Below are 27,615 nucleotides of genomic sequence, written 5' to 3'. Positions count from 1 at the left end.
TAAACAGTTAACAATAAATAAATTGTAATAAATAGCAGACGGGATTTGAATTCAAGGCTATATTAAGCAAAGCCCCTGCATGTTTTTTTTTTAAATTTAATTATTGTTCAAGTACAGTTTTCTGTCTTTTACTCAGGTTAACCCATAAGTGTTTTTTAATTGGCAAAGGTGGAAGAGAGCAAGCCTCATTGTCTACATCCACCCATTTCAAGCCTGTGTTTCTATTTTCTCTTTAAAATTATCATTGACCTTCCAAGTCATTTGCCTGAGCCTTGAATCAAAGAATTGCTTCTATATTTTGTTTTCATTAATCGTGATTTTCTCTTCTCATGATTTGACTCTTTCTTAACCTTTTTTGAGTTTTAATCACTTTTTGTTTTCTCTGAAATGACAATCTTTTAGGAAAAGACTGAATTAAACAAACTCTTTTGTAGATGTCATAAGTATAATATGAAAAAATAAGTACAATTATTCAGATGCTCATTATGTAAAGATATCTCCTAACTTTGAAGGCAGAACAGATAACTAATTTTAGGGAAAATTACTTTAAAAATTTAAGTTTTACAAATGCTAAATAAGAATAAAAACTACATGGAAACATAAATTATGTAAGATATATTTCTTTATTTCTTTTTGTAGATGATACCAAATACTATAAAATTTAAATTCTAGTATAAGCTAGAAGTTTATTATTAAAACATGCTGACATGTTTAATTGCAAGAGATATTTAGAATTTTTAAAAACTTTTTCTGCCTTGGCTGTTGTGGCTTAATGGATTAAGTGCTGGCCTGCAAACCGACAGGTCAATGGTTCAATTCCCAGTCAGGGCACATGCCTGGGTTGTGGGCCAGGTCCCCTGTAGGGGTAGCACAAGAGGCAACCACACGTTATTGTTTCTCTCCCTCTCTTTCTTCCTCCCTTCTCCTCTGTCTAAAAATGAAATAAATAAAAAAAATTAAAGTCATTAAAATTTTTCCAACCAAACAAAATGAGAATCATTGAGAATAAATAGTAGAACCTTTAAAAAATTTAACTAGAAGAAAGGAAAAGAAAACCAAGCTTTTCCTGCCGTACTTATTACACTATTTGTGGGTATAAAATGAAAAAACTGATTAAAAGAAGGTATTATACTTGGTATTTAGTCAACATTTTAATAGAGGAAAAAGATAAACCTAGTTAGTAATAGAATAAAAAATTATAAAGCCTTTTTCTCAAATTGTCAACAGCTGAATTTTATTTGCCGTTTAGGTCATAAAATCACTGAGCTTTTAAATTTGAGGCCAAAAGAAAATTTATTATGAGTGTTAAAAAATGTGTTAGAGTTGCTAATGCTGAATATTTTGTGATTTCAAATGTGATAGTGAGAGGTTTTTAACACTTTTAAAACACTTATTTTTGTAGTTACCTTGTATTTATTATTGAAATTTAATAAATATTTACTTATTAAGTGACTGTGTACTAGCTACTTGAAGAAAGTTATAGTGTATGATAAAATTTAACGTTATGCTTAGTGGTGACTAAAATGAAACATAAAATAACAAATCAGAAGATATAAAAGAAACATGCTGGCAGCCACAATTTAACATATTAATTACTTTAGATGATATTGAATTTGCTTATTTGACAAAAACAAGTAGCAAAAGAAAACTTATTTGACAGTTATTTTTCTTGTAATAACAAGTGTGAACAGTTTTCTGAAGATGTACATAACTTATTAATTTTAAGTTAAAAAGTTGGTTTAGTATTTTAGAAATACATAATCTTTATTATATTTCTTTCCATTACCATTTAGTTCACAATGACCTCCTCCTCCCAGCAGAGTTCTTTAAGCAATTTGACAGTGTACGGAAAAATTAAAAATAACGAACTGTCCCTTCAGTTGTGCTAGTGCCGACAAATATGCAGACAAATATACCACGGATTCGCGAACAAAGTAGAATCATGTTCTGATATTCTACATAGGGACAATGGAGAATCATTTTCAAATTTCTGTGTACTCATTAGTACGAGTTTTAATTTTACAGGATATTTTGGAACAAAGAGATTTTTTATATTTAATTTATTGTTTCGATTTAAATTCCAGTTACTTTATTTTAAATATTTATCTTTGTGAGTGGTATTACTCTTCGTATTTGACAGCTACACCCAGTATTAGACTGTTAATTTGGGAAGCATATAAATTATTTAAAAGAAATTCTTCTCTTTACCAATTCATGTTCGTAATGATTGAAAAAGAACAGAGTGAAGAGAAGAAAGTCAACACGTAATAGACAATGAGTCTTTGGAGAAAGGTCTGTATGAGTTGCCTATATTTTGTTATAAATTTTGAATTTTGGTTTTAAAAGAGGCCACATAGTCTATTGAATCAACCAATATTGGGGTTCTTTTAAAAATAAATGTATTGAGCTATTTGAACTCCCCAATATTAGGAAACTTTCCAAGAATCCTAAAACTTCAACTTCATTTTTTACAGCCTCTGCAAGGTAGAAAATTCTAATATTCAGCTAAAATGGGTTATCCTAAAGCTTCCAGTTATTGGTCCTAATTTGACCTAGTAAGAATACAGAGAAAAGTTCTATTACTCAAATATTTGACTACTAATTAAATATTTAGAATTCTACAATATCCCTCTATATTTTCTTTAATAAATAGAACATCCCAGATTCTTCAACTCTTCCTACTATGCAATTGTCTTGAGGTTATTAATTATTCAGATTGTGTGACATTATTAGTCAGCTTTCCCCATGCTTTGCTGTGGTAACAGCTTCATAATTCCAGTGATTAAAACCATAAAGGTTTATTTCTCACAGAATAGGACAGCTGCATAGTTGCTGAAATTCTTCTCCATCTATCTTCCTTTTAGGAATCAGGCTGAAGGAGCAGCCCCTAAGTTATGCCAATCCTTTAGGAGAGGAAAAATTTTAAATTTGCTCAGAGTGGTGGCATATATCTTTTACTCATTTATTTTACTTTTACTGTTTATTTGTGATAGGTAAAGTAAGTGGCACTCAAGTATAATATTAATAGAGTAGAAAAACGTGCAACTTCCAGGGGGCCGCAGTCTAAGTCACATAGCAACGTGCAAGGATCAACAAGCCTCTTACAGGAAGCTCAGCAAACAATTAATAATAATAATACATTCTCAAAGATTCTCAAAATATATTCTGTCTTCATCAGTATATCACTTAAAATTCCCAAGAATAGACCCTACACCAGGAGTGTTCTGAGAAGTTCTGAATAAAATCTTATTATTGTTCTTGTTCTAGATTTTACTTTGTTAAGTCAGTTCAAGGTTGCAATATCTCTTAAGGAATAATATTGAATAGAACTCTATTATTGATCCTGTCTAGTCCTCAGGATCATTCTAAAAATTTCCTGGACTCTGTGCCATGAGAATACATGTTAGTTATATTTTCTTGCTTAGTCATTTGATTATAAATATAGGGAAAAAGCTATGACAGGGTCCTGCACAGTCTTACTATGTGGACAATAAGTGACATTTTAAATTTATCATTTACCACTTATCATCTAGCACCCTTTGGTCTGGATGCAGCTATGTCTATGAAGCAAAGAAAAAGAGAAAGTAAGATAGGTCCAAATATATCTCCAATGCCAGGGCCTTGTTCTTCAGTTAATGAGACTCAATGGAAATTAGATTCTGTCCATCATACCAATCAGCATACTATTTTATTCTCGTGGGAAAGAGCAAGAGAGACAGTAGAAAGAAAAACTAGATATAATTTTTTTACTATATTAGTAAAAATCCCATCATCATTTTTTTACATACATATACTTTTAATTACTCCTACTCTTTTCTTATATAATTGTTTCTTTGGTCCTAAGTACAAGATCTAACCTTTTTTCCTGTTACACTTCATTTGTGATGTAGCTTGCCTTTTTCCAGTCTTCCAAGATTATTTTTGGTACTAATTCTTTCAACTAACATATTTTCTATCTTTCCAACCTTGTATCCTTTAACCTCCAAAAGAACAATTATTTATGGTATATTAGCTTTGTATGAAGGCACTGTAATGAATATGGCAGATACAAGTGTGTGCCAAATTCATGCAGCTGGCCTGATATATTTTATAATCTAGGGGGATGTTATCAGCTATTATATAAATGTTTTATAATTACAAATGAAATACTATGAATAGAAGTAAAGGATACTATGAAAGTATATAAAAAGGAGATCTTTTCTAGTCTTTGGGTTAAGGAGAGCCATGCCTAAATAACTGGCAATTGAGTTGAGATTTACATCTGTGTATTTGTTTCCTTTATGTTTTATTTATTTTAATTTTTAAAGTGTATTTTATTGATTATGATATTACAATTGTCCTATTTTTCTCCTCTTTATTCCCCTCTGCCTTGTACCCCCTTGTACTCCCAGCATTCCTCCCCCTTAGCTCATGTCCATGGGTCGTATATATAAATTTTTTGGCTTCTCCATTTCCTATACTATTCTTAACCCCCTCCTGTTTATTTTGTACTTACCATTTATGCTTCTTGTTCCCTCTACCTTTTTCTCTCATTCTCCCTCCTCCCCATCCCCACTGATAACTCTTCATATGATCTTCATTTAGTGATTCTGTTCCTATTCTAGTAGTTTGCTTATTTTTCCTTTTTTTTGGTTCAGTTGATAATTGTGAGTTTATTGTCATTTTATTGTTCATATTTTTGATCATTTTATTTTTTTTTAGGTAAGTCCCTTTAACATTTCATATAATAAGGGCTGGATGATGATGCACTCCTTTAATCTGACCTCATCGGGGAAGCACTCTATCTGCCCTTCCATTCTAAATGATAGCTTTACTGGGTAGAGTAATCTTGGATGTAGGTCCTTACCTTTCCCAACTTCAAATACTTCTTTCCAGCCCCTTCTTGCCTGCAAGGTTTCTTTTGAGAAATAAGCTAATGGTCTAATGGGTACCATTTCCTAGGTAACTCTCTCCTTTCCTCTTGCTGCTTTTAAGATTTTCTGCTTGTCTTTAATCTTGGGTAACTTAATGATGATGTGCCTTGATGTGTTCCTCTTCAGGTCCAACTTCTTTGGGACTCTCTGGGCTTCCTAGGCTTCCTGAGAGTCTATTTCCTTCACCAGATTGGGGAAGTTCTTTTTTATTGTTTGTTCAAATAAGTTTTCAATTTCTTGCTGTTATTCTTCTTTGTGTGGTACCCCTACAATTCAGATGTTGGAATGTTTGAAGTTATGCTGGAGGTTGCTAAGCCTCTTCTTAATTTTTTGAATTCTTATTTCTTCATTTTGTGCCAGCTGAATGTTTCTTCCTTCTGCTGCAGATCATTGATTTGAGTCCTGGTTTCCTTCCCTTCATGGTTGGTTGCCTGTCGATTTGCCTTTATTTCCCTTTGGGGCCTTGCTTTTTCTTGTATTTTGCAATCATGCACAACCATTTCTATGAGTATCCTGATTACCAGTGTTTTGAACTCTGCATCTGATAGGTTGGCTATTTCTTCATCTCTTAGTTTTATTTTTGAAGCTTTGATCTGTTCTTTCATTAGGGCCATGTTTCTTTGACTTTGCACAACTGTTATGTTATAAGGGGCAGAGCCCTAGGTACTCACCAGGGTGGGGTAACCCACTTCACTGCATTGTGGTTCTGTATGTGGGGAAGGGTCCAAGTGGGAATAATACTCCTCGCTTGGCTTTCCACCAGCCTTTAGTCACTTCACTCACCACCCACAAGCAAATTGGGCCCTTCTGGTGCTGATTCCTAGGTGGGTGGATTTGTGCCTGTTCTAGGACCCTGTGGGTCTCTCCAACGAACTCTCCTGTGAGGCTGGGAGTCTCTCTTGCTGACGTAACCCCCACAGGTTTTTACAGCCTGAGGTTTTCTTTTCCCATGTTGGAACCCTGGTTTTCGAGGTTCGTCTCACTCCCCAGTGGTTCTTCCCATTTTATCTGCACACAATGTGGGACTGCTGGTCCTCCAGCTGCTGTCTTGCCACGGGTCATCTGCATCCCAGTTGACCATCTCTGCCCCTCTTACCAGTCTGGATGAATGTATCTTTTTAAATCCTAGTTGTCAGACTTCCATACAGTTCAATTTTCTGGCAGTTCTGGTTGTTTTTTCTTTTTAAATTTGTTATTGTCCTTCTTTTGGTTGTGTGAAGAAGAAAATTGTAGCTACCTATACCTCCATCTTGGCTGGAAGTTATATATCTGTGTGTTTGTTAATTCTGTTGTGAAGGTTGATTTTAGCAATGATATCTTTTCATAATCTGATGATGATAGCTAAGGAAATGAAAATATTTCACAAATAATTGAAGAGTTCTTGAATGACACATTTTATTTATTTATTTTTTTGTCTTGAGGCATTTTTTGTTTTGTTTTCAATTTGGAATACTGAAAGTACATATTTAGTCTTGGATCTAATGTAAAATATTTTTTAAATAGGAGAGAGGCAATAGTTTTGATTTGATTTTTCATTGCTGTTATAAATCTCTTCACACTTTTTCCCCTGAGGCATTTTAACTACATGCTTCTCATAATTGAAGTGGGTGCATGTTTGTTAATAGTGTGCACATTTATAAGGCAAACAAGATCTTTTTCCATAGAGAAAATGATTTTCATTAGGCCAGAGCTTCATAGTTTTAGGTGTTTCCATTCCCATTATCCAGTCCCTTTTCTTATCAGCTACTGGTTGTGTGGGCAGGAAAGGTCTGAACCTAATGCTGCTATAAAGATTGGTCACTAGAGAACAGCGTAGAATGTGCTGATCTCAAAAGAAAAATCTGTTAATCCTACTACTCTATTAAGAAGGGGAAAGATAAACCTGACAATAATGAGACGTGAAGAGTCATTTTATTTCTGTGGGATTAAAATATATCTGGAAATATACGTTTCTTTCCAAGCAAGAAAAAAGACAGAAATCCTGTTACTCCTAAAAGTATTGTTAGACACTCAGTCTGCTCTGAATACAGATTTAAATTTATCTGTAAAACATCCGAAGCTTCTGCACAGCAAAGAAACAGAATGAAAAGGCAACCTATAAAATGGGACAAAATATTTGTAGACCATATATCTGATAAGGGATTAATCTCCAAAATATATAAGGAACTCCAACAACTCAAAAGCAAAAGAACTAATAATTGGATTAAATGTGGGATAAGGACCTGAATAGACATTGCTTTACTATTCCTATAAAAAGAAGCCTTAGGAATTTAGAAAACTAAGAAATTAGAGTGAATTGGAGTTGTTGTAAAAGGCTTTGCAAAGGATACTCTGAAAGAATTTAACATTTGAGTATCTGAAAAAAGAGAAAATGAAATCTTGGTAAGGGAAAAAGTGACATAAGTCTTGGATTTGTGTGAGTAGCATATTCATTGCCCTATATTTCAGGGTGATAATACAGACTGAGTTTGGGCAGGTGATTGATGTGAAGTGGAATAGGATCAGGACATGTGAAATGGTGTAAAGAGAGCTTTTAAATGGTCTTGAATACTAGGGTGAAGAGTTTGGGTATTTCCCTCTATGCAGTCTGGAGTCAGTCAGTACTGTAAAACAGACGTAGTATGATATAATCATTCTTTTCAGAAGGTAAATGAGCAGCACTATTTGGGGTAGATTAAAGTGAAGTCAGAAAGTGCCAAGTAAGAAATTGGAAGAAATTATTTTTCTCATCTAAATCTAATGTGACTAGTTCTGTGACTTTGAGGATATCACTTAACCACTCTAAGTTTCAGACTTGTCACCTGTAAAATGAAGTGACTGAATGTTTCATTATGATGGAATACTAAAGCCTTTTAAGGACATACTTCTAAAGCACACTTAGGATCTGTTGATAAGATACCTTAAGGAAAATGTTAATTGAAGAAAAAGAGTATATACAAATTTCTTCAGAATATGATCCATCAAAAACTAAAACAAAACAGTGTTAACAATAAATATAATTCACTTTAAAAGGACTGGAAGTAAATGCAGCAAAATCATAGGGGTTTTATACAAGAAGTGATTTTTTTCATTATTTGTAATATTTTCATACTTTATAATCATAATAAGCATATACTACTTTTACTAAAAATGAATAGTAAAAGAGTTTTCGATTCCAGATTAGAACTTGGGTATCTTTGTTGTAGTATAGGGAACCCAGATGGGAAGATGGCAATTCGTATGTATGAAAAGAGATCTGAGAGAAAATCTGAGGGCGATTGGCAGGACTTAGTAATAGGGTGAGAATTAAAACATTCTTTACGATTTGCTTTTTTCCCGTTCAGTTTCTTTACCTAAAGAGGACCTCTGGTACCTGATACCTGACATACCTTCAACTGGTGATCATAAGAGCACACCTGACGTACCTTCAACTGGTGATCATAAGAGCAGTTAGGCCTCTATTACTCTTTAGAATATCAGTTATATTTATATCTGACTCAATTAATACTTTCACAGTAGCTGTTCCAAACTCTTGAGTCTCCTTTTAAAATATCTAATTCTCTGTTTTTACTTACAGTAGAAATTTCTTAATAGAAATGTGTTCAATTTGACCCTTACCCTCTCTCTGTGCTAGGTGTAACTATTAACAGTGCTTCATCTAACCCAGTAAGTATATGCACTTGGAAAATGAGTTGTGTGATTATAATAACTTTAGAAAACATATGAAACTATTTTGTAGTTGTGTTAGGGGTTCCCAAAATCACTCACAAGGTGCATGGCTCACTAGAAGAATTCCCAGGAATCAGAAAAAATGGTTACACTTACAATGACTATTTATTATGATAAGTAATACCAATTAAAATCAGCAATGGGAAAAGGTCCTTGAGACAGAGTCTAGGAGAAACTAGGTGCAAGGTTACAGGAATCCCCTTCCAGGGAAGTTACATGGATGCACCTGATTTCCCAGCAATCATGCACGATAGCATGTGAGAAATGTTGTCAAGCAATGAAGCTCAACTGAGCTACAGTATTCGGAGTTTTGGGAGCATTCTGTCACATAAGACAGGCCTTACTGGAAATTCGCAGTGTGAGCAACCCTTCTGAGTTAACCCTTTCCTAACAGTAGTTTATAACTGAGAATTCTACTTTCCGAAGCCCTTGACTTATAGCTTCTTATATTCTTTGCATTATTTTTGCAGGGAAGAAAAGAAGGGACTAGAGACAATAATTATGAATATTAAGAGTCTACAGAGCATCATGGTTAGGATTAATACGAATTATTTTATTTAATCTATACAGTGATCTCTTTAATGAAGTGTGTTATATCTTAAGAGACTCTCCTGTGTCTATATTTTCAACTAATTTCTTTAAATAAATAAGGTTTACATTTTTCAGGTGTCACCACCTGAAATACTGCTTTGAAATTACCTTCTTATGTTTCTAACAGTTTTTTTTTATATAAAGTGAGTTATTTTTCTCATAATGTATCTTTCTTATTGTTGCTCTATCAGTTGGTTGACTAGGTAGATTTTCTTAAACGATTTTATTTATTTATTTTTAGAGAGAGTGTAGGGGAGGGAGAAAGAGAGAGAGAGAGAGAAACATCAATATGTAGTTACTTTTCACATGCCCTCTACTGGGGACCTGGCCAAACTCCTTTGAAATACAGAGCTGAGTTTTTAAGAAATCAAGAGCTTTAAGAGGTATCATCTCCTGAGTAATGGGCAGTTGCTAATACTTTGTCTGCCTTCTGAAAGGTGGCAGATGGCATTGTGATTACCATCAAAATGTTAGTTTTGGATCTAGAGATACATAATACAGAAACTGATACCTACACACAAAGCCAGGATTTTCTAGGTGCTGTACTATATCCAATACACCAGCAAAAAGAAAACAAACAAACAAAAAACCTGCTAGAGGGCATTTTGTTTTTGCCCAAATTTTTAAAACAGTTTTTTTTCCTGAAAATTAATATTGGCAAATCTGTTTTCACGTAAGTTTCTCATTTGTATTACACTATCTTTGTATATTTGAAAGCCTTTAATGTATTGGCTGTTGAATAAGAAACCAAGACTACCCATCCCACTTCTAAATTCAGGTTTCTATTTCTGTAAATTTCCATGTGAAATGCATTCTTTGTCTTAAAGTAAAACTAGAGAGTTTATAAAGTAAGAAAATATAGGCTTCGTGAAATCCTAAAAGATAGAATACCTCATGAGGAAAGAGGTACTTTGAGAAAAATACAAGCATGAATTTCAAAGTGATCCCAATAAGAAGAGGAAAAGTCATTTGAACATGTCAGCATGGCCACAGAATTGGCAAAGGATGGTTCTCAAACTTACAAAGAGTTCAAGCATAAAGGATATACAGGAAGGCACACTAAGAAACTCAAACAGAATTAAGTTACATGCCTTGTGGTTTAGAGTGTATGGTTAGGAATCAGACAGCTTTGATTAAAACTCTAGCAGTGCCACTCTCAATGGTTGTGGGACCTTGAGCAAGTCACCTAAAAACCTTAACTTATGTTTTACTCACTTGATCAATGGATGTAATAAAAGTATCTACATTTGGTTTTGAAGCCTAGCTGGGAGATTACAGTGCATGGGGGAGTCTGTCAATGACCTAACGTAATGTTAGGCCCATTTCTCCGGCCCCCTTATCCCTTTCTCTGTCCACAGCAGAGGCAGGAAAAGCTGAACGTCCTTTTCTATCTTCTCTTCCAGCTAGGGTTGATTATGTAATCTTGTTTTGTCAGAAATCTTTTGGGGTATTTGTATAAAAGGTTTGGCTTTTTGTACAAAAAAACAGAGATGGTTCATGCTATCTTTCCCCCATTTTTCCTAACTTAAAAATAGATTTATGTATTTAACATGTATTTGTTAAGTGTCTGCCTATTAAGAGAAGAGACTGTTCTAGGCACAAAATACATAGTGAATAAAACAGACAAAAAGCCCTGATCTCATGGCGCTTGCTAGGAAGACATAAAATATAACCCCTGAGAAGGTGATAAATGTATGGAAAGTAAGAAAAGGCTAATGGCATTGAGAATGCTGGGAAGGGGTGGACACCAATGACAACTGTGTGATCAGGATAGGCTTTCCTGTAAGTCGCTTTGGGACAGAAGTCTGAGGGAAGTGAAGGTGTAATTATGTGAATAACTAGGGAAAGAGTATTCCCGCAGATGGGAGGCCAGTGCAAAGGCCCTGATATAGAACTATGGTGGGTAAAGAAGTCACTCTGACTGAGATAAGAGAGGGCAAAAGAAGTGAAGGGTGAAATTAGAGACAATGTGTGAGAACGAGGCTCTGGCAGCTATCTTGCCAACATGAGAGAACTGAGAATCACGTAGATACCTACGTTGTCAAGCAGTTGGACCATCACTAGAAGCCATCTAACTCAACATTTCTTGTTATTGAGAGAAATAATTACCCATTTGTTTAAGCCACTAGGTGAGTTTTCAGTTACTTGTGTATAAAATCATTTCTAATGGACAAAAGTGTTTAGTTTAATGGCTGACATAGGTAAGTGCTCAAAGCATGTAGGCAAAAAATGGTTATGTGTGCGTCTCCGGACTAAGCCATCCAGTATGGAGGACAACAGACCTTTAAAAAAAATAACAGTAAAAGTTCCAATAGCCATAGTAATCAGAAGATGAAATATGGTATTTAAGGAGTTTATGAGTTCCCTATTACTGTGATAATTTGTGAGATATCTTAAATGTTCACAGAGTTGAGTCTGCTGTGCCTTTTGCCATACTTGGTAAACAAAAGTTAATTAAAAGATGGCAACAATGCTGTCAGTATGATTTGTTTAAGCCCTTTCTATGTATGTATGTGTGTATGTGTGTATGTATATGTATGTATGTATTTATTGTTGTTGTTGTTGTATTACAGTTGTCCCAATTTTCCCCCATTATTCTTCTCTGCCCCTCACCATTCTCACAGTCAGTCCCCACTGTTGTCCAAGTCTGTGGGTTATTTATACTTGTTCTTTAACCAGGCCCTTATTGTCCTTTCCTCCCTTATCCTCCTTTCCCCTCCCCTCTTGTCCTTGTCAGTTTGTTCATTGTTTCCATGCCTCTGGTTCTATTTTGCTCATTTGTTTGTTGTGTTTATTATCCCTTTTAAAATCCTACTTTTTTTATCTCACTAATTGTCATTGATAGCTTTATCATCTAGATGACTAGATTTTGGATATGAAGTTATTTCACATCTAGTAAATCCTGACATAACTGTGACCAAGGACTTTGGTCTTTTGTGTGTGGTATATGGCTGAAATAAATCTATTTCTCGATATTTTTCTTTGTGGATAAATTTTTACCCCCACTGTTTCTGCCAATTAGAGAAGTTACTGGAGATGTTTAACTATTATGTTACACAATCACTTTGTAAGCATTTTGCTGAGGGGATCTAATTAGGTAAAGCCTAGAACATAGACTGGATATAGTTAAAATTTCATAGTAATTTTAGCTATAAAATCTATGGATTTATTTATGTATTTATTTCAGCCAAGTTGTTACACATAGTTTTGTTTTTTAAAAATGTTTATGGTGTCCTTTAATTTAGTATGATAAAGATACAAGTTGATACTGTTTGTATCAACTGATGTGTGACAATGTAAAAAATATATTAAAGGTACTGTATAATTTTGATGAGTATGTCCATTTCCTAATATTTTATTCAGTCACGCTTCACATATCATTATCTAATGACCATCTGTACAAAGAAAACTAAACATGTAAAGGTTATAATTTTGTAAAGGCTGTAATTTTACTAATGATGTAAAGGTTATAATTTTACATAGAAATGGCTAATTGGAACATCCAAGAACTTTTGGAGAAAAAGAATAGATTCTTAAGCTCACAAGATAAATCAGCTCAAATGACTATCATAGTTTTATAGTACATATTAGATTAGAAATCCAGATGAGAAGATTAACTCTTTATATTTTCAAACTAGTATTGAATTGTAATGTTATTTTGAGAATGTTCATTTTGTTACTCAACAGCTGTTTAATTGAGTCAGAGAAATATTTTGTAAAGATAAAATCACATGCACAGATAATATGAGCTTCCCCAAGTTTTCGTAACTGATTTTAATTTAGGTTAATTAAACAATACAGTCTCATATAAATTAGTATAAGGCTGACTTATTCATTCAAGATTTTATAAATTCTAAGAGAACACGTGTTTTCCATAGATATTAAGCTAACAGCTTTTCTGACATTTTATTATGACAATATTCATTTTACTAAAGATCTTTCATTAAAAATGTTTAACAAGATGTAACAAGCTATAATATTTTATAATTGGAGCATAATTTAACAGACTTTTGAATTTATGAGATGATTTCGTGAAATCAATAGAGTAAAAGGAAAAATGAAGAAGAAAAAATAGTTTCAGTGTTTAAAGATATTTTTTGTACAGAGATTAATACATACTTTTATGGATTGATTTAAAATGGAATACAATTAAATATGCCATAATTCCTTTTTGATTTTGAATTTGATTTATTTGACTAATTAAGGACATTCTTTCTGTACAATTTTACTATTTTCTGCAATGGGCTCTGAAAGAACAGCCGCAACTACTCCAGGAAGAGTGGCTGACCGAGCAGACCAAGGCAGCTCCTCTGCCGCCTGTTCCCGCAGGGTCGGCAGCCCGCGCGCCAGGGCGCCGCCCCACTGCAGCCTGCGGAAGTGGGACAGGACTTCGCTTCCACACTGCCAACAGCAAAGCGCCCCGCCACCCTCCGGCCAAGTGGGTGTTGGGTGAGGGGGCCCCTAGACGAGTTTCCCTTTCCCCCAGGCACCTGGCCTGGGTCAGTCAAGACAGTGCGCTCTTGTATTCCGACTCCAAGGATCCATCCACAGAGAGCTACTCTGGGGGCCTGCTCTGTGTGCCCTGGGCCCCTGACAGGGGCTACTTCTTGATGGGTGGTAAGGATGACCTGATCACAGTGTGGTCCTTCACCAAGGGCTGTAAAGTGGCCCGTGGCCATGACCCCTAGTCCTGGGTCAAAGCTATGGCCTTTGACCTCTACACCAAGGTGGCCGTGGAGGCCGCAGCAGCCTGGGTGAGGGGGCACGCAGTGTCAGGAGGAGGAGGAGGAAGAGGAGCCCGAGGCAGCTGGCCTAGGCTCGAACACCAGAACCCTGATCTTTGGGGTGCCCAAGGCTGGCTCCATTACCTATCGCTTCTGCTCCTCTTCCTTCAGGACACACAGTTCTGCTTGTGGGACCTCACTGAAGGTGTGCCTTTGCCCTTCTTGTTCCTGGCCCACAGTCCACGCTCCCTGGCAAGCCCAGCGTTGAGCCACCTGCCACCAGCAGCTCTCGGGGTGGCGAGCCAGGCCCTGGGCCCGAGCCCTGCTCGCTGTCCAACAGCCTCCCACACCGGGTGGGCAGTGGCAAAGCGCGGGGCCCGGGCATGGAGTTGGAGCCAGGCAGGCCATTTAGATTATGATTCAGATGCAGGGGGACAGGGAAGCATAGGGGCACAGGGCGCGGAGAAGGAGCACAAGTGCTACAGCAGCTTGGGCAACATCAGCCAGGATGAGGCAGGGACAAGCCCAGTGTCCCGTTCCCTGCAGCAGGCTGGACCTAGCCAAGGTGCGAGGGATAGTGCTGTGCCCACGCATCCACCACGTGCCGTTACTCAAGCCCTTGGTGTGCAAGGTTACCCAGGAAGCAGCTGACTGTCCTCTTCTTGGAGGGCCTCATTCGCACCTGGGCGCGGCTGCGCAAGGCGTTCACAGACGAGGAGGTGGAGGGCCAGGCGGGAGAAGGAAGCTAGCCCAGGTTACCTGGCCAGTCAGTGGTGGGAGGAATCTCCTCCCAACCAGGAAACTCCCCAAGGGACACAGTAAGGTGAAGACCTGGATGTCGGGCTCCCCACCCCCACGCTGCCTCCGGCCATCGCCCTCCCACCAACTTCACAGATCAACGAATTAACAAGCCTCACCACAGTTGGATGGACTGCTCTGGGCTTCTCACCCCTTGGACAAATTTGGGGGACAGGGGGTCCCTCCAGACTGACTCTGGAGGGAGGCAGTGGTTCACGGAGAAGAATGAATTCTTCTCCCCACTCACTGTCAAGTACAATAACCCCTTCTGCTGGAGCTTCCGTGTTAGTCTCATCCCTGTGTCCAACGCGTCCTCACCCCCACAAGCCCCAGTTAGGCCCAACGCTGCGGGATCTTCCTTCTGTTTCTGGCACGGCAGCTTGCTCCAAAATCAGACCGGCAGCGGTGCAGTCCCAGAGCAGGCAGGGCCTGAGCAGCAGCGGCAGCAGCAGCGGCTGGACACGCAGGCCACCCGCTCCCTCTGACCTGGGGCGGTGAAGCAGCACAGAATGCACAGATGATGCGTTTCAGAATGGAACACCTGAACGCTATATAACTTTATTAATGAATGTCAGCCCAAGATATTACATAAAAGAAGAAAAAACAAAACACAACGCAGCGCTCTGCCCTCGAGGACTCGAAATTCGAAGCCTTGGAGAACAGACCATTCAGCAGCAAGACAGGCCGTGTCACGTGCTGCCCAACGGAAGCTCCTCCCGCTCCCGCGCGCGCAGCCCAACGGAAGCTCCCGCGTTCCAGGCCGCGATCGGCGGTTGCTCCGGAAACCGTTGGCGGAGGTGCAAGTAGGCGGTCTCGTGCAGCTCGTTCCCTTCCTGCAGGGTCTTTGAGAACGTGGCGTTTCCGCAGGATTGAATCTCAGTCCCTCTGAGACAGCATCAGAGTTGGGGCCCAAGACCGCGGCGCAGATGGAGCCCGAGTCCCTGCGGGAGTTGGAGAAGCCGGCGGGGCCTGATGGGAATCTGGGGGCGGCTCTGAAGGGTGAGCGGGCCCCGGCCTCCGCAGAGAAGTTGTATCCGCTCATAGAGTCAAGTCAGGAGCGGGAAGCAGAGATAAGCTGGGATTCAGCGCAGCGTGCGGAGCCACTAGGAGCGGAGCAGGAGTCACTTTCCTCCTGGGTGTCCATGAAGCCAGATTCAGCTCCAACCACGGCACAGTTCGTAACTGAAGTGTCTCATAAGCGTCGCTGCAAAACCAACTGCCTGGAGGCTCCACTGTCCCGGGCCTTCCGATGGCTGGGAAGGAAGGTGGGCTTGCACCCCTGGGTCTTCCTGCTGGCGCCCATACTGCTGACAGCTCTTCTGGGCACTGGCTTTACTTACCTGCCCAAGGATGCACAAGAGGACCTTGAGGAGCAGTACACTCCAATCGGGAGCCCCGCAAAGGCTGAACGGCACTTTGTGCAAGAACATTTCACAACAGACGACTCAAATCATTTCTCCGTCTACAGGAAGAGCACCGAGGTCAATTTCGCTTCTATCCTAGTGGTCTCCAACACTGCGTCCCTGCTGGAACAAGAAATCTTATCAGAAATTAACAAACTGGACCATATGGTGCAGGCCCTGTATGCGACCCCGAAAAACGGAAACCAGATCCCGTACAGTGAGGTGTGTGCTAAGATCCAGGGCTCCTGTGTACCCTCCAACCCACTCCTGTCTGCCTGGCAAGTGAACAAGCACCTTGACCTGAGGAAAATCACCTTCCCCGTCTACAACCCAAATGGTCAGCCTTTGAGCCTGGCTGGCTCCCTTGGAGAAATCATCTTAGGCCAGAAGATAGGAGCCAACCAGAGACTCGTGGACGCCAAAGCCATGAGGCTGCAATATTACCTGAAGACTGGAGGAGAAGATAACGAGCACAGCAAGATGTGGTTGATCCATTTCCTGAAGCAAATCAGCAACATTGAAAACAGTCTGGCCTCGAAGATGATCCAGGTATGTGGTAGCTGGGGTTAATAGGAAGGCCCGGACAAAGTGGAAAAGATAAGGAGGTTTATCCTAAGGACCATCGATAGCAATAGAGCTCCCTGAGTATTCTGTGGTGTCCTGAGTTGAAGCTGGGTGTACACTAGTGTTTGGGGTACTTAATCCAACTTTCTTAAACTAATACTGTAGGATGCCAAAAGCTTTAGATCATTGGTAATGTTCTGGTGGAAAACACAAATCCTACAACCTCAAGATAGATTTGTTGGGTACAGACATTGAGCTTCAGGTTTAGTCTTAGGGATTGATTTTTCCAACCAAATTACTTGGAAATTCTTACTTTTAGTTAAAGTCTTTGATGTTATTGAAAAAGATAACTAGGTTAATATATTTCAAGTAAATTATAGCATAGTGCCAGGCACATGTTAATTGTTTAATGTTGTTGGGTCAACTAACCTAATACTTCTGAAAGATCTGGTGAAAGTGAGATACCCACTGGAAAAAGCCTTTGAATACCAGGCCTTTCTGAAGTGATATTAGTGCATTGAAAATAGTGAAAGGTAGCAACCTAAAAAAAATTAGGAAAAGCCACAATTTCTTTATTATTTCACAGTTTCATATAAAATTTAGGTTTTATATATTCAGAAGTTTTAAATGTTGGATTTTTTAAAAAACTTTGGACATCATGCCAGAGATTTGTGGGAAGAAGCATATCTATATTCTTTTTTTTCTAAAAACATAATTCATGTATTTTGATCTTTTAATGAATTTGGACAATATTTTCATCAATAAGCTACAGTGTTTCAATAGTGTTTATAATACAAATATTGATATTAAAGTTATTTGAGTGTATTTTTGTGGCAGGTGGTCTACTTTACATCACTTTCTAGACAATTGGAATTTGAGGCAACTTCTACAACAGTGATTCCTTTGTTTTATGTGGCGTACCTTCTAATCATATTATTTTCCATTTCATCATGCTACAGGTAAAACACTTTCATTAATTTTTTAAACTTTATTTTAAAAAATTATTGTGCTAAAACATATGATAACATGAAATGTCATTTTAACCATTTTAAGTGTATGATTCTGTAATGTTAATGACGTTCACACTATTATACAATTATCACAATTATGTTTCCAAATATTTTCATCACCCCACACAAATGCTATAACCATTAAGCACTAACACCCCAGTGCCTCCTCCCAGCCCTGGTAAACCTTTAATCTACTTTCTGTCTCTATTAACTTATCTATTCTAGAGATTTAATATAAGTGGTTTCATATAATATTTGTCCTTCTGTCTTGCTTCACTTAGCACAATGTCTTTAAGGTTCACCCATGTTGTAGCATGTATGATAACTTCATTCCTTTTTATGGCTGACTAATAATATTCCATTGTATGTCACACCATATTTTATGTATCCATTTATCTATTGATAGGCACTTGGAATGTTTCCACTTTTTGACTACTGTGAATAATGCTTCAATGAACATTAGTGTACAAATAATTGCTTGAGCCCATTTTCAGTTCTTTTTCAATACATACCTAGAAGTGGGATTGTTGGGTGGTTTAATAATTCTATGTTAGGTGTTGTAGAACTGCCCAGCTCTTTTCCACAGAAGGTTACACTATTTTGTATCCCACCAGCAGTGTCTTCACTTCCTCACCAATGCTTGTTATTTTCTGCTTTATTGATTATAGTCATTCAGGTAGGTGCAGAGTAGTATCTCACTGTGGTTTTGACTCACATTTCCCGATTTGCAAATGATAAGTAACTTTCGATATGTTTATTGACCATTTGTATATCTTCTTTGGAAAAATGTCTATTAAATCTTTGCACATATTTTATTGGGTTGTTCTTTAGTTGTTGAGTCTTGTTGACGAGCCCTTTATATATTATAGATGTTAATCCCCTAGCAGACAGATATATATGACTTGTAAATAATCTCCCACTCTGTGGATAATCTCTTCAGTTTCTTGATAATGTCCACTAATGCATAAAAGTTTTATTTTGATGAAATTCAATTTATCTATTTTTTCTTTTGCTAATTGTGCTTTTGGTGCTATAGCTAAGAATCCACTGACAAGTTCAAAGTAATGCACATTTACCTTATGTTTTCCTCTAAGAGTTTATGGTTTTAGCTCTTATATTTAGGTTGTTGATTAATTTTTAGTTATTTTTATTAATGGTGCATAGTAGTGATCCAGTTTCATTCTCGTATTGTACATGGAGAATCAGTGGCTCCATTTCCATAGTTGACTTTCCTAGTCTTCAATCCAAATGTAGTTTCTCTCTTCTACTAGAGATATCTAGAGGCAGGTATCATTTATTTGTCTTGAAGCAGTTAACAAGCAAGGAAAATATAAAACCAGAAGTTGTTGTCAATATATTAAAAGACACTGTTGTGGTTGTTGGGGAGATAAAGTATTTAACCCATACCTTAAAATACTGTATGTATTCCCATTTATGTTTGTCTGACAAAAACAGGTATAGGTTGTGTTATTCAAAATGGGCTATAGTTCAGTTTTGGTGTTTTTTTTTTGCATCTAATAGGAACTTTTCTAGAGCCCACTTTACCAGTAGAGGAGATATTTTTTAAAATGTTTTAGAAGGAGGCTTTCATACTTTTTTGTTAATCACAATACATATTGACCTAGCTTTGAAATACAGGAGATGTTTAGGATTTTATTTTTGGCTAGTTGGAGTTAGGGGTTCAGAGTCAGTACCTGTGTACAGGTAGTCTCTGTGCTGGAGCTCTCCCTCCACATCTGTTTTATTCCATTCACATCCTTTTGAAGATCCAAGTGAAGTTAACCATCTGCAGTGCTTTAATGAAACTTTCTCACTTTCTCCTTCTGAAGTGCCAGCCTGTGGATTAGTATTTGGCTAGTTATATATAAATCACCCAGGGAAGTTTGGTAAAAGTACAGATTCCTAATTTTTCTGTTTCCTCTTTTTTTGAATGGGGGGGCTTGCATATTTCCTGGGAATTAAAGCTCTCTAGCAATAAGGTATGGGAATCATTGCAGAAGAGGTTCCTGAATATGTATCCCAGTCAAGAATTTTATGCATTGATGGAATTTCAGTATGGAAGCCACCACCAAAAATTCCATAATTTTTCTCTTCAAATTTATAGGTGTGACTGTGTACGAAACAAAATGTGCGTTGCAACCTTTGGAGTAATTTCTGTTGCCTTGGCAGTGGTGAGCGGCTTTGGCTTCATGTTGTATACTGGGGTACCATTTGTGACCATAGTTAAAAATTCACCATTTCTTATTCTAGGTGAGTAAAACAAAATGTGAGGCTATGTACTGTGTATGTGGGTGTGTAGGATAGATAAGGGAAGGGGCTTGTGTTAGATTAAGCAAATTAACTATGTTTAGGTGGCTTTTAAACTTTTAAGATCAGCATTTCAGTTCCAAGTATTGACCATATCAGCACACACAGAAACAATGGTGTTCATGAGTGAAAGTAGTATCCGCTCTAAGCAGAAAGCCTGAGGAGATAAAATTTATCTGCAACATGCTCTTGCTGCTCTTGCTGTTGTCCTTCTTTCCCAGTGTTTAATGATAATTTCAAAGTCTGCTTTGTTCCAAACCAAGCATGAAATGCCATTATGGAAAAGAATTAACTACTTAGTAGGCGTTAATATGTAAAGGATCCTTGAGATTTACTTTAGTACACATTTCTGCTATCAAGAGTACTTTCATTTTAATGATATAAAGCCTTATATTGGACAAGTGAAGTTTGAATGATAACATTCTGGCTATCCAAAACATACCAGAGGAAAACTACATTTTGTGTGTGTGTGTGTGTGTTTATAAGCTATTAGTGTCTCTCAAATTATACCACATTGATAGCTACATGTTAAATACAGAACGTATAACTCCAGCTTATATTTTAAACAATAGAATGTTGACTCAATGTGTTTGTGCATTAGTATAAAATGACTTATGAGAGAAAATGGTCTCTGAAGTAATCTAGTAGAATCAAAGGTGCATGGTAATTTTGCTTTGACTAACAACCAGTCAATCAGATTTCCTGACGCATCATTGAAACACCCTAAATGAAGACTAGGAGTAGAATATACTGTGCTGTGTGCAAAGAACAGGAATTATGTACAAAGTGCAGAGTTATTACAGAAGAAGTGATGAACTATGTTGTGGATTCAGAGGCAACCAGAGAAAGAATGAGAGAAAGTAGTATCAAAGCACAGATTGGGAAAGGTAAATAAGACCTTAAGTGATGGAAAAAGAAAATGGTTTAAATTGATCTGTTTAATTTTATAATGGATATTAATACTTATGAAGATTCTGTTTCTTTTCTTAACAGGTGTTGGGGTTGATGACATGTTTATCATGATTTCTGCCTGGCAGAAGACCAACCTCACAGATAGCATAAAACACCGTATGGCCAATGTCTATTCAAAAGTGGCAGTGTCTATTACAATCACCACCATCACCAACATCCTGGCCTTCTATACAGGGATTATGACCTCTTTCAGGTCTGTACAGTATTTTTGCATTTATACAGGAACAACCCTGTTCTTTTGTTATTTTTACAACATCACCTGTTTTGGAGCATTTATGGCCCTGGATGGTAAAAGAGAAGGAGTCTGTTTACGTTGGTTAAAAAAGACAGATAGGCCTGACCAAAAATGTTCCTTCTTAAAACGATGCTGCTGTCTCCCATTTGGTTCTCTTCCAGATGAACAGGGAGCAGATATCCATCCAATGAATTTGTTCTTTAAAGACTATTTTGGACCTGTTCTCACAAGCAGTAAGACCAAGATTTTTGTAGTGCTTCTATACATTTTGTACCTCATAAGTAGTATATATGGGTGTTTCCAAGTGAAGGAAGGTTTAGACCTTCGAAATTTGGCGAGTGATGATTCTTACATTACACCATATTTTAATGTAGAGGAAAGGTATTTTTCACATTATGGTCCCAGAGTTATGGTTATTGTTACCGAACCTCTTGACTACTGGGATAAATATGCTAGGCAAAAATTGGAAAAATGTCTGAGAGATTTTGAAAACAATGGCTATATAGATGAAAGTCTTACAGAGTTTTGGTTACAAGAATATGTGCAATACATGGAAGATAACAAACGAGACATAAATGATAAGAATACTTTTATAAACAGTATTTCAAGTTTTGTTATGAAATTTCCACTTTTTATGTACGATATTAATATTTCATCATTACATGAAATCAGTTGTTCCCGGGCCTTCATTCAGACTACAGGTATTTCTTCTTCAACCAACAAGAAAAAGATGTTAATCCAGTTACGAGAGTTGGCTGAAGGGTGTGAAATTCCTTTAATGGTGTATAACCAGGCATTCATATATTTTGATCAGTATACTGCAATAATAGAAAACACTGTTCGAAATGTCATTGTTGCATCAACAATTATGTTTGTTGTTTCTCTATTGTTAATTCCTCATCCACTGTGTTCTTTGTGGGTAACGTTTGCTATTGCTTCTGTGATTGTAGGAGTAACAGGTTTCATGGCGTTCTGGAATGTCAATCTTGATTCCATATCCATGATTAATCTTGTCATTTGTATAGGGTTTTCTTTTGATTTTTCTGCACACATTACCTATGCATTTGTTTCCAGTTCTGAGCCCTCAGTAAACCAAAAAACAATTGAAGCATTGTATATGCTAGGCTACCCTGTGTTACAAAGTGCAATTTCAACAGTTATAGGGGTGTGTGTTTTAGCTGCAGCTAAAGCATACATCTTCAGGACATTTTTTAAGATTATGCTTCTTGTTATGTTATTTGGGGCTGCTCATGGTCTAATTTTTATTCCAGTATTCTTAACCTTTTTTTGAAGTCTTGTTTACAATATCCACTAGCAAATCGAAGGTCAGTTGTAGAATTCCTGATTGTCCCAACTCAAACTGATAAAAATGCACTATTAACAATAGTCATCGATAAACTAAAAATAAAGGCATGTTTCCTTGACTTGGAAATCCCATTTAAAATGTTATTGAGCATATCCTGAGAAAAATTAGTCTTATTTTAAAATATCTATATTACTCAGCCCATATCTTACCTTCTTTTAATAACTTAAGAATGAGTAAACCCACATTACAACTCCAGGACCTTTTTTCTATTGACTAACAAATTTTTAAAACAAATGTATCTCTTTACAACCCTTAAAAAAAATAAAAGATCTTTACTAAATTAGAATGTGTTGTCATCTTTATTAAGGTCTATATAATCAAGAATAAAGTATAAATTTCCAGTTATTTTTCTCTTATTTAATCACTAGAAGTTCATGCCTAGAATTCAAGTATTTAATATGTTATACCATAAGCGCAATCTTTTCAATGTACTTCCTGTATGTATTTTATAAAAGTTCACCTATTTTTTAAACATCCACAAGTGAGACTAAAAAACCTGGAATTGTGAAAACACCAGTTAAACCCAAAGAGGGGGCATCCCAACCGTAGAGACAGAGAGACAGATTTCACTTTGGTATTGGAGAGAAACTGCAACTTACTGCATGTTTGTATTATTATTTTTTTCATCGTTCTTACATTTTTTATTTTAATAGTATTTTTGTATTCCTCTTCTTTCTGTATAGTCTTCTTTGCTTGGCTGGTTATATTGTATCATGTAACAGGTTTACCCTGTTCTCTCTTTCATAGTATATTGCTATTTTACTGTCCTTCACTTCACCTGTGTTCCTTTAGCACACTGTTCAAGGTCCTATACCCCCTGTTCTTGTTATCCGGATCACATAGATTCTGTCATATGATTGTTGCTCTAATATTATTATTAAAAATAGCTGTTCCATACAATTGTAAATACTTCACAACACCCCTCCCAGATCTTAGCCCACTTCACAAATTCCTGAACTCTATTACTATAGTGGTTAACTCTGTTCTCTCACACACCACACCTATTTACTATCCTTTACTCTCAGCTTACCTCAGAATCTGACCTCCCACAACCTCACTGCTTTATAGATCTAACTCACGAGCCTTCCCTCCCCAACAGGAGTCTTATCTTCTTTCTATCCTTTTTTAAAAGTTGCTAGTTGGGTGGAAGATCATGGTTAACACTATACATAGCCAAAGGATCTCCTATTTCTTCTCAACTGGCTGTTACTGTAAATATCATAGAATACACTCCTGCTGTCTTAAACCATCTTGCCTCCCCCCCCAACTTATCACAAAAAAGAGTGGGTGGAAGCAGTGAACACCAGGATACCCACTGGAAGAGGCAGCCCAACAACAAAAGAACCACCAACAGATAACAACAGAAGAAGGTGAAGGAGGGAGTGCAAACCACATAAACCTCAATCCAGGACCTATCTGGAAATACAGCTAAACAGTGGAGAAACTACCCAGGACAAAAAACTGAACAAGAGCAAAAGAGAATCCTCAAAACCCTGTACACACGGAAAAACAAGCTTCAAAGCAACTTGCCCTCACCAGCACAACCAAATACAAGAGGTGGTGGACAGACTGACCCTCAGCCAGCTGGTGGGAAGGCCCAACAACAGTCAAAACCCAAAGAGAAACACAGAGCCAACTTAAACAGCCCAAGACCAGTGAGCTCAGGAGATCAAGGAGACTACACCACTGAATCTCACAGGTATTCTACCACAGAAGTTCACACCATAAACCCAGAGAGCCAGAACAGATCAATTTACGAAGCTGAGGCTAATAAGAAGAATCTCACAAACAATGGGAAGGCAAAGAAACAATCCCCAAGTGAAAGGAAAAGAGGAAGCCTGAAAAAAAAATGCTAAATGAAGTACAGGAAACTCAGCTATCAGATATTGAGTTCAACACAATGGTTATCAGGAAGCTCAATGAGTTAACAGAAAATTACCAGGAACTACAGGGAAACTGCAAACTATATCAACATGAAAAAGGAAATAGAGACTATCAACAAGGGCCAAGAGGAAATGAAGAATACAATTTCTGAACTGAAGAACACAGTAGAAGGAATCAAAAGCAGGATCGAAGAAGCAGAAGATTGGATCAGTGAGCTGGAGGACAAAGTAGAAAAATACACCCAGAAAGTACAAGACAAGGCAAAGAGGCTCAGAAAGGATGAAGAGGGATTAAGAGAAATGCAATACAATGAAACAATAATATCTGTATAATAGGCATACCAGAAGGAGAAGAACATGAGCAAGGGATAGAAAACCAATTTGAAAAAGTAATGATAGAAAACTTCCCTAATTTGATGAGAGGAAAAGTCACACAAACCAGGAAACACAGAGAGTTCCAAACTTCAAGACACATCATCATTAAAATGGCAAAATTCTAAGACAGAGAGAATCTTAAAGGCATCAGGGTAGAAACAGGAAGTAACATACAAGGGAGCACCAGTCAGGTTAGCTACTGACTTCCCAATGGAAACACTGCAAGCAAGAAGAGAATGGCAAGAAATATTCCAAGTAATGACAACCAGAGGCCTTCAACCAAGGCTACTTAACCCAGCAAGGCTCTCAATCAAGATAGAAAGCCAAATAAGGAGCTTCCAAGACAAAAGAAGTCTAAAAGAATATACCTGCACCAAACCAGCTTTGCAAGAGATGCTAAAGGTACCGCTTTAAGGAAAGGAAGAGAGAGAGAGAGAGAGAGGAACACAAGTATGAAAATGCCAATGAATAAGTACCTATCAATAATAACCTTAAATGTAAATGGATTAAATGCTCCAATCAAAAGACATAGAGTAGCTAAATGGATAAGAAAGTATGACCCACATGTATGCTGCCTATAAGAGACCCACCTCACAACAAAAGACCTGCACAGACTGAAAGTGAAGGGCTAGAAACAAATATTCCAAGCAAGTGGACAGGGAAAAAAAGCCATGGTAGCATTACTCATCTTAGGCAAAATAGACTTCAGAAAAAGAGCCATAAAAAGAGACCCAGAAGGTCACTTCATAATACTCAGGGGAAGAATCAATCAGGAAGACATAAATATTGTAAATATATATGCACCCGACAAAGGAGCACCCAAATATATAAAGAAAACCTTGGAGAATTTCAAGAAAGATATTGACAGCAATGCGATTATAGTAGGGGATTTTAACACCCCACTGTCAAAAATGGACAGATTTTTCAAACAAAATATCAACAAAGATATTATGGCATTGATCAAAGTCCTAGATGAAATGGATTTAACTGATATATATATAGAGCCCTTCATTCCAAAGAAGCTGGATACACATTCTTCTCAAATGCACATTGAACATTTTCAAAGATAGACCATATGATAGGACACAAAATGAACCTCAACAAATTCAAGAAAATTGAAATCATACCAAGCATTTTCTCTGAGCACAAGGGACTAAAACTAGAAACCAACCCCAAGGGGAAAAACACTCAAAATCATGGAGATCGAATAGCATGTTATTAAACAATGAATGAATGGGTCAAGAGTGAAATTAAGGAAGAAATCAAAAAAGTTTCTGGAAACAAATGAAAATGAACTCACAACATTCTAAAATTTATGGGACACAGCGAAGGCAGTTCAGAGAGGGAAGTGTATAGCAATACAGGCCCACCTAAAGAAGATAGAAACATTTCAAACAAACAACCTAACCCTACGCCTGCAAGAACTTGAAGAACAACAACAAAGACAGCCCAGAACAAGTAGAAGAAAGGAAATAACCAAGATCAGAGCAGAATTAAATGACATAGAGACTAAAAACACAATTCTGGGGGTCAGTGAATCCAGGAGCTGGTTCTTTGAAAAGATAAACAAAATAGACAAACCTTTAAGTAGGCTCATCAAGAAAAGAAGTGAGAGGACTCAAATGAACAGAATCAGAAATGAAAGAGGAGAGATTACAACTGATACCACAAAAATAGAAGGGATTGTAAGAAATTACTATGAAGAACTGTATGCCAAGAAATTTGGAAAACTAGATGAAATGGACAAATTTCTAGAAAAATATAATCTTCCAAAACTCAATGAAGAAACAGCAGAAAGCCTGAACAGACCAATAGCAGCTGATGTAATTGAAGCAGTAATCAAAAAACTCTTGACATACAAAAGCCCTGGACCAGAAGCTTTCACAGGAGAATTCTACAAAGCACTTACTGAAGAGCTAACCCCTATCCTTCACAGACTATTCCAAAAAATCCAAAATGATGGAAAATTCCCAAGCTCTCTTTATGAAGCCAGCATCACCCCAATCCCCAAACCACATAAAGATACAAGAAAGAAAGAAAATTTTAGGCCAATATCGCTGATGAACATGGATGATAAAATCCTCAACAAAATATTGGCAAATCGCACCCAACAATCTATCCAAAAGATCATACACCATGACCAAGTGGGATTCATCCCAGGGATGCAAGGATGGTTCAATATTCACAAATCAGTAAATGTAATACATCACATAAACAAAAGCAAAGACAAAAATCACATGATCATATCAATAGACATGGAAAAAGCTTTTGATAAGGTACAACACCCATTTATGATAAAAACACTCAGCAAAGTGGGAATAGAATGAGCATTCCTCAATATAATAAAGGCCATATATGAGAGACCTACAGCCAACATCATAATCAATGGGGAAAAACTAAAATATTTTCCACTAAGATCAGGAACAAGACAAGGTTGTCCACTTTCACCACTTCTATTCAATGTAGTATTGGAAGTTTTAGCCGCAGCAGTCAGACAAGAAAAGGAAATAAATGGAATCCAAATTGGAAAGGTGGAAACAAAACTGTCATTGTTTGCAGATTACATGATAGTATACACAGAAAGTCCTATAGACTTGGCCAAAAAACTGCTTGACCTAATAAATGAATTTGGCAAAACAGCGGAATACAAAGTCAATATCCATAAATCAAAGGCATTTTTGTATACCAATAATGAAACAGCAAAAGCAGAAATCAGGAAAAAAAACATTCAATGTAGCAGAAAGAAAAATAAAATACCTAAGAATA

The 27,615-nt window shown here is 37.3% G+C and overlaps 1 protein-coding gene and 1 pseudogene across 1 annotated transcript; both read left to right on the top strand.

The window, feature by feature from the left end:
• LOC119055442 (dystrophia myotonica WD repeat-containing protein-like) overlaps positions 1-14,685 on the top strand; it is a 31,796-nt pseudogene extending 17,111 nt beyond the window's left edge.
• Positions 14,686-15,660: 975 nt separating this feature from the next.
• LOC119055443 (patched domain-containing protein 3) lies at positions 15,661-22,516 on the top strand. The gene is made up of 4 exons (XM_037153650.2): positions 15,661-16,686; positions 17,539-17,660; positions 19,816-19,961; positions 21,012-22,516. Exons 1-4 carry the CDS (start codon positions 15,661-15,663, stop codon positions 22,514-22,516), a joined length of 2,799 nt encoding a protein of 932 aa, XP_037009545.2.
• Positions 22,517-27,615: the final 5,099 nt, after the last annotated feature.

The sequence above is a fragment of the Artibeus jamaicensis genome, unplaced genomic scaffold, assembly GCF_021234435.1.
Source record: "Artibeus jamaicensis isolate MK-2021 breed Jamaican fruit bat unplaced genomic scaffold, CSHL_Jam_final contig_452, whole genome shotgun sequence".
Classification (NCBI taxonomy): domain Eukaryota; kingdom Metazoa; phylum Chordata; class Mammalia; order Chiroptera; family Phyllostomidae; genus Artibeus; species Artibeus jamaicensis.
Note: the sequence above shows the minus strand (reverse complement) of the source record. Positions and strands in the feature narration are given on the sequence as shown.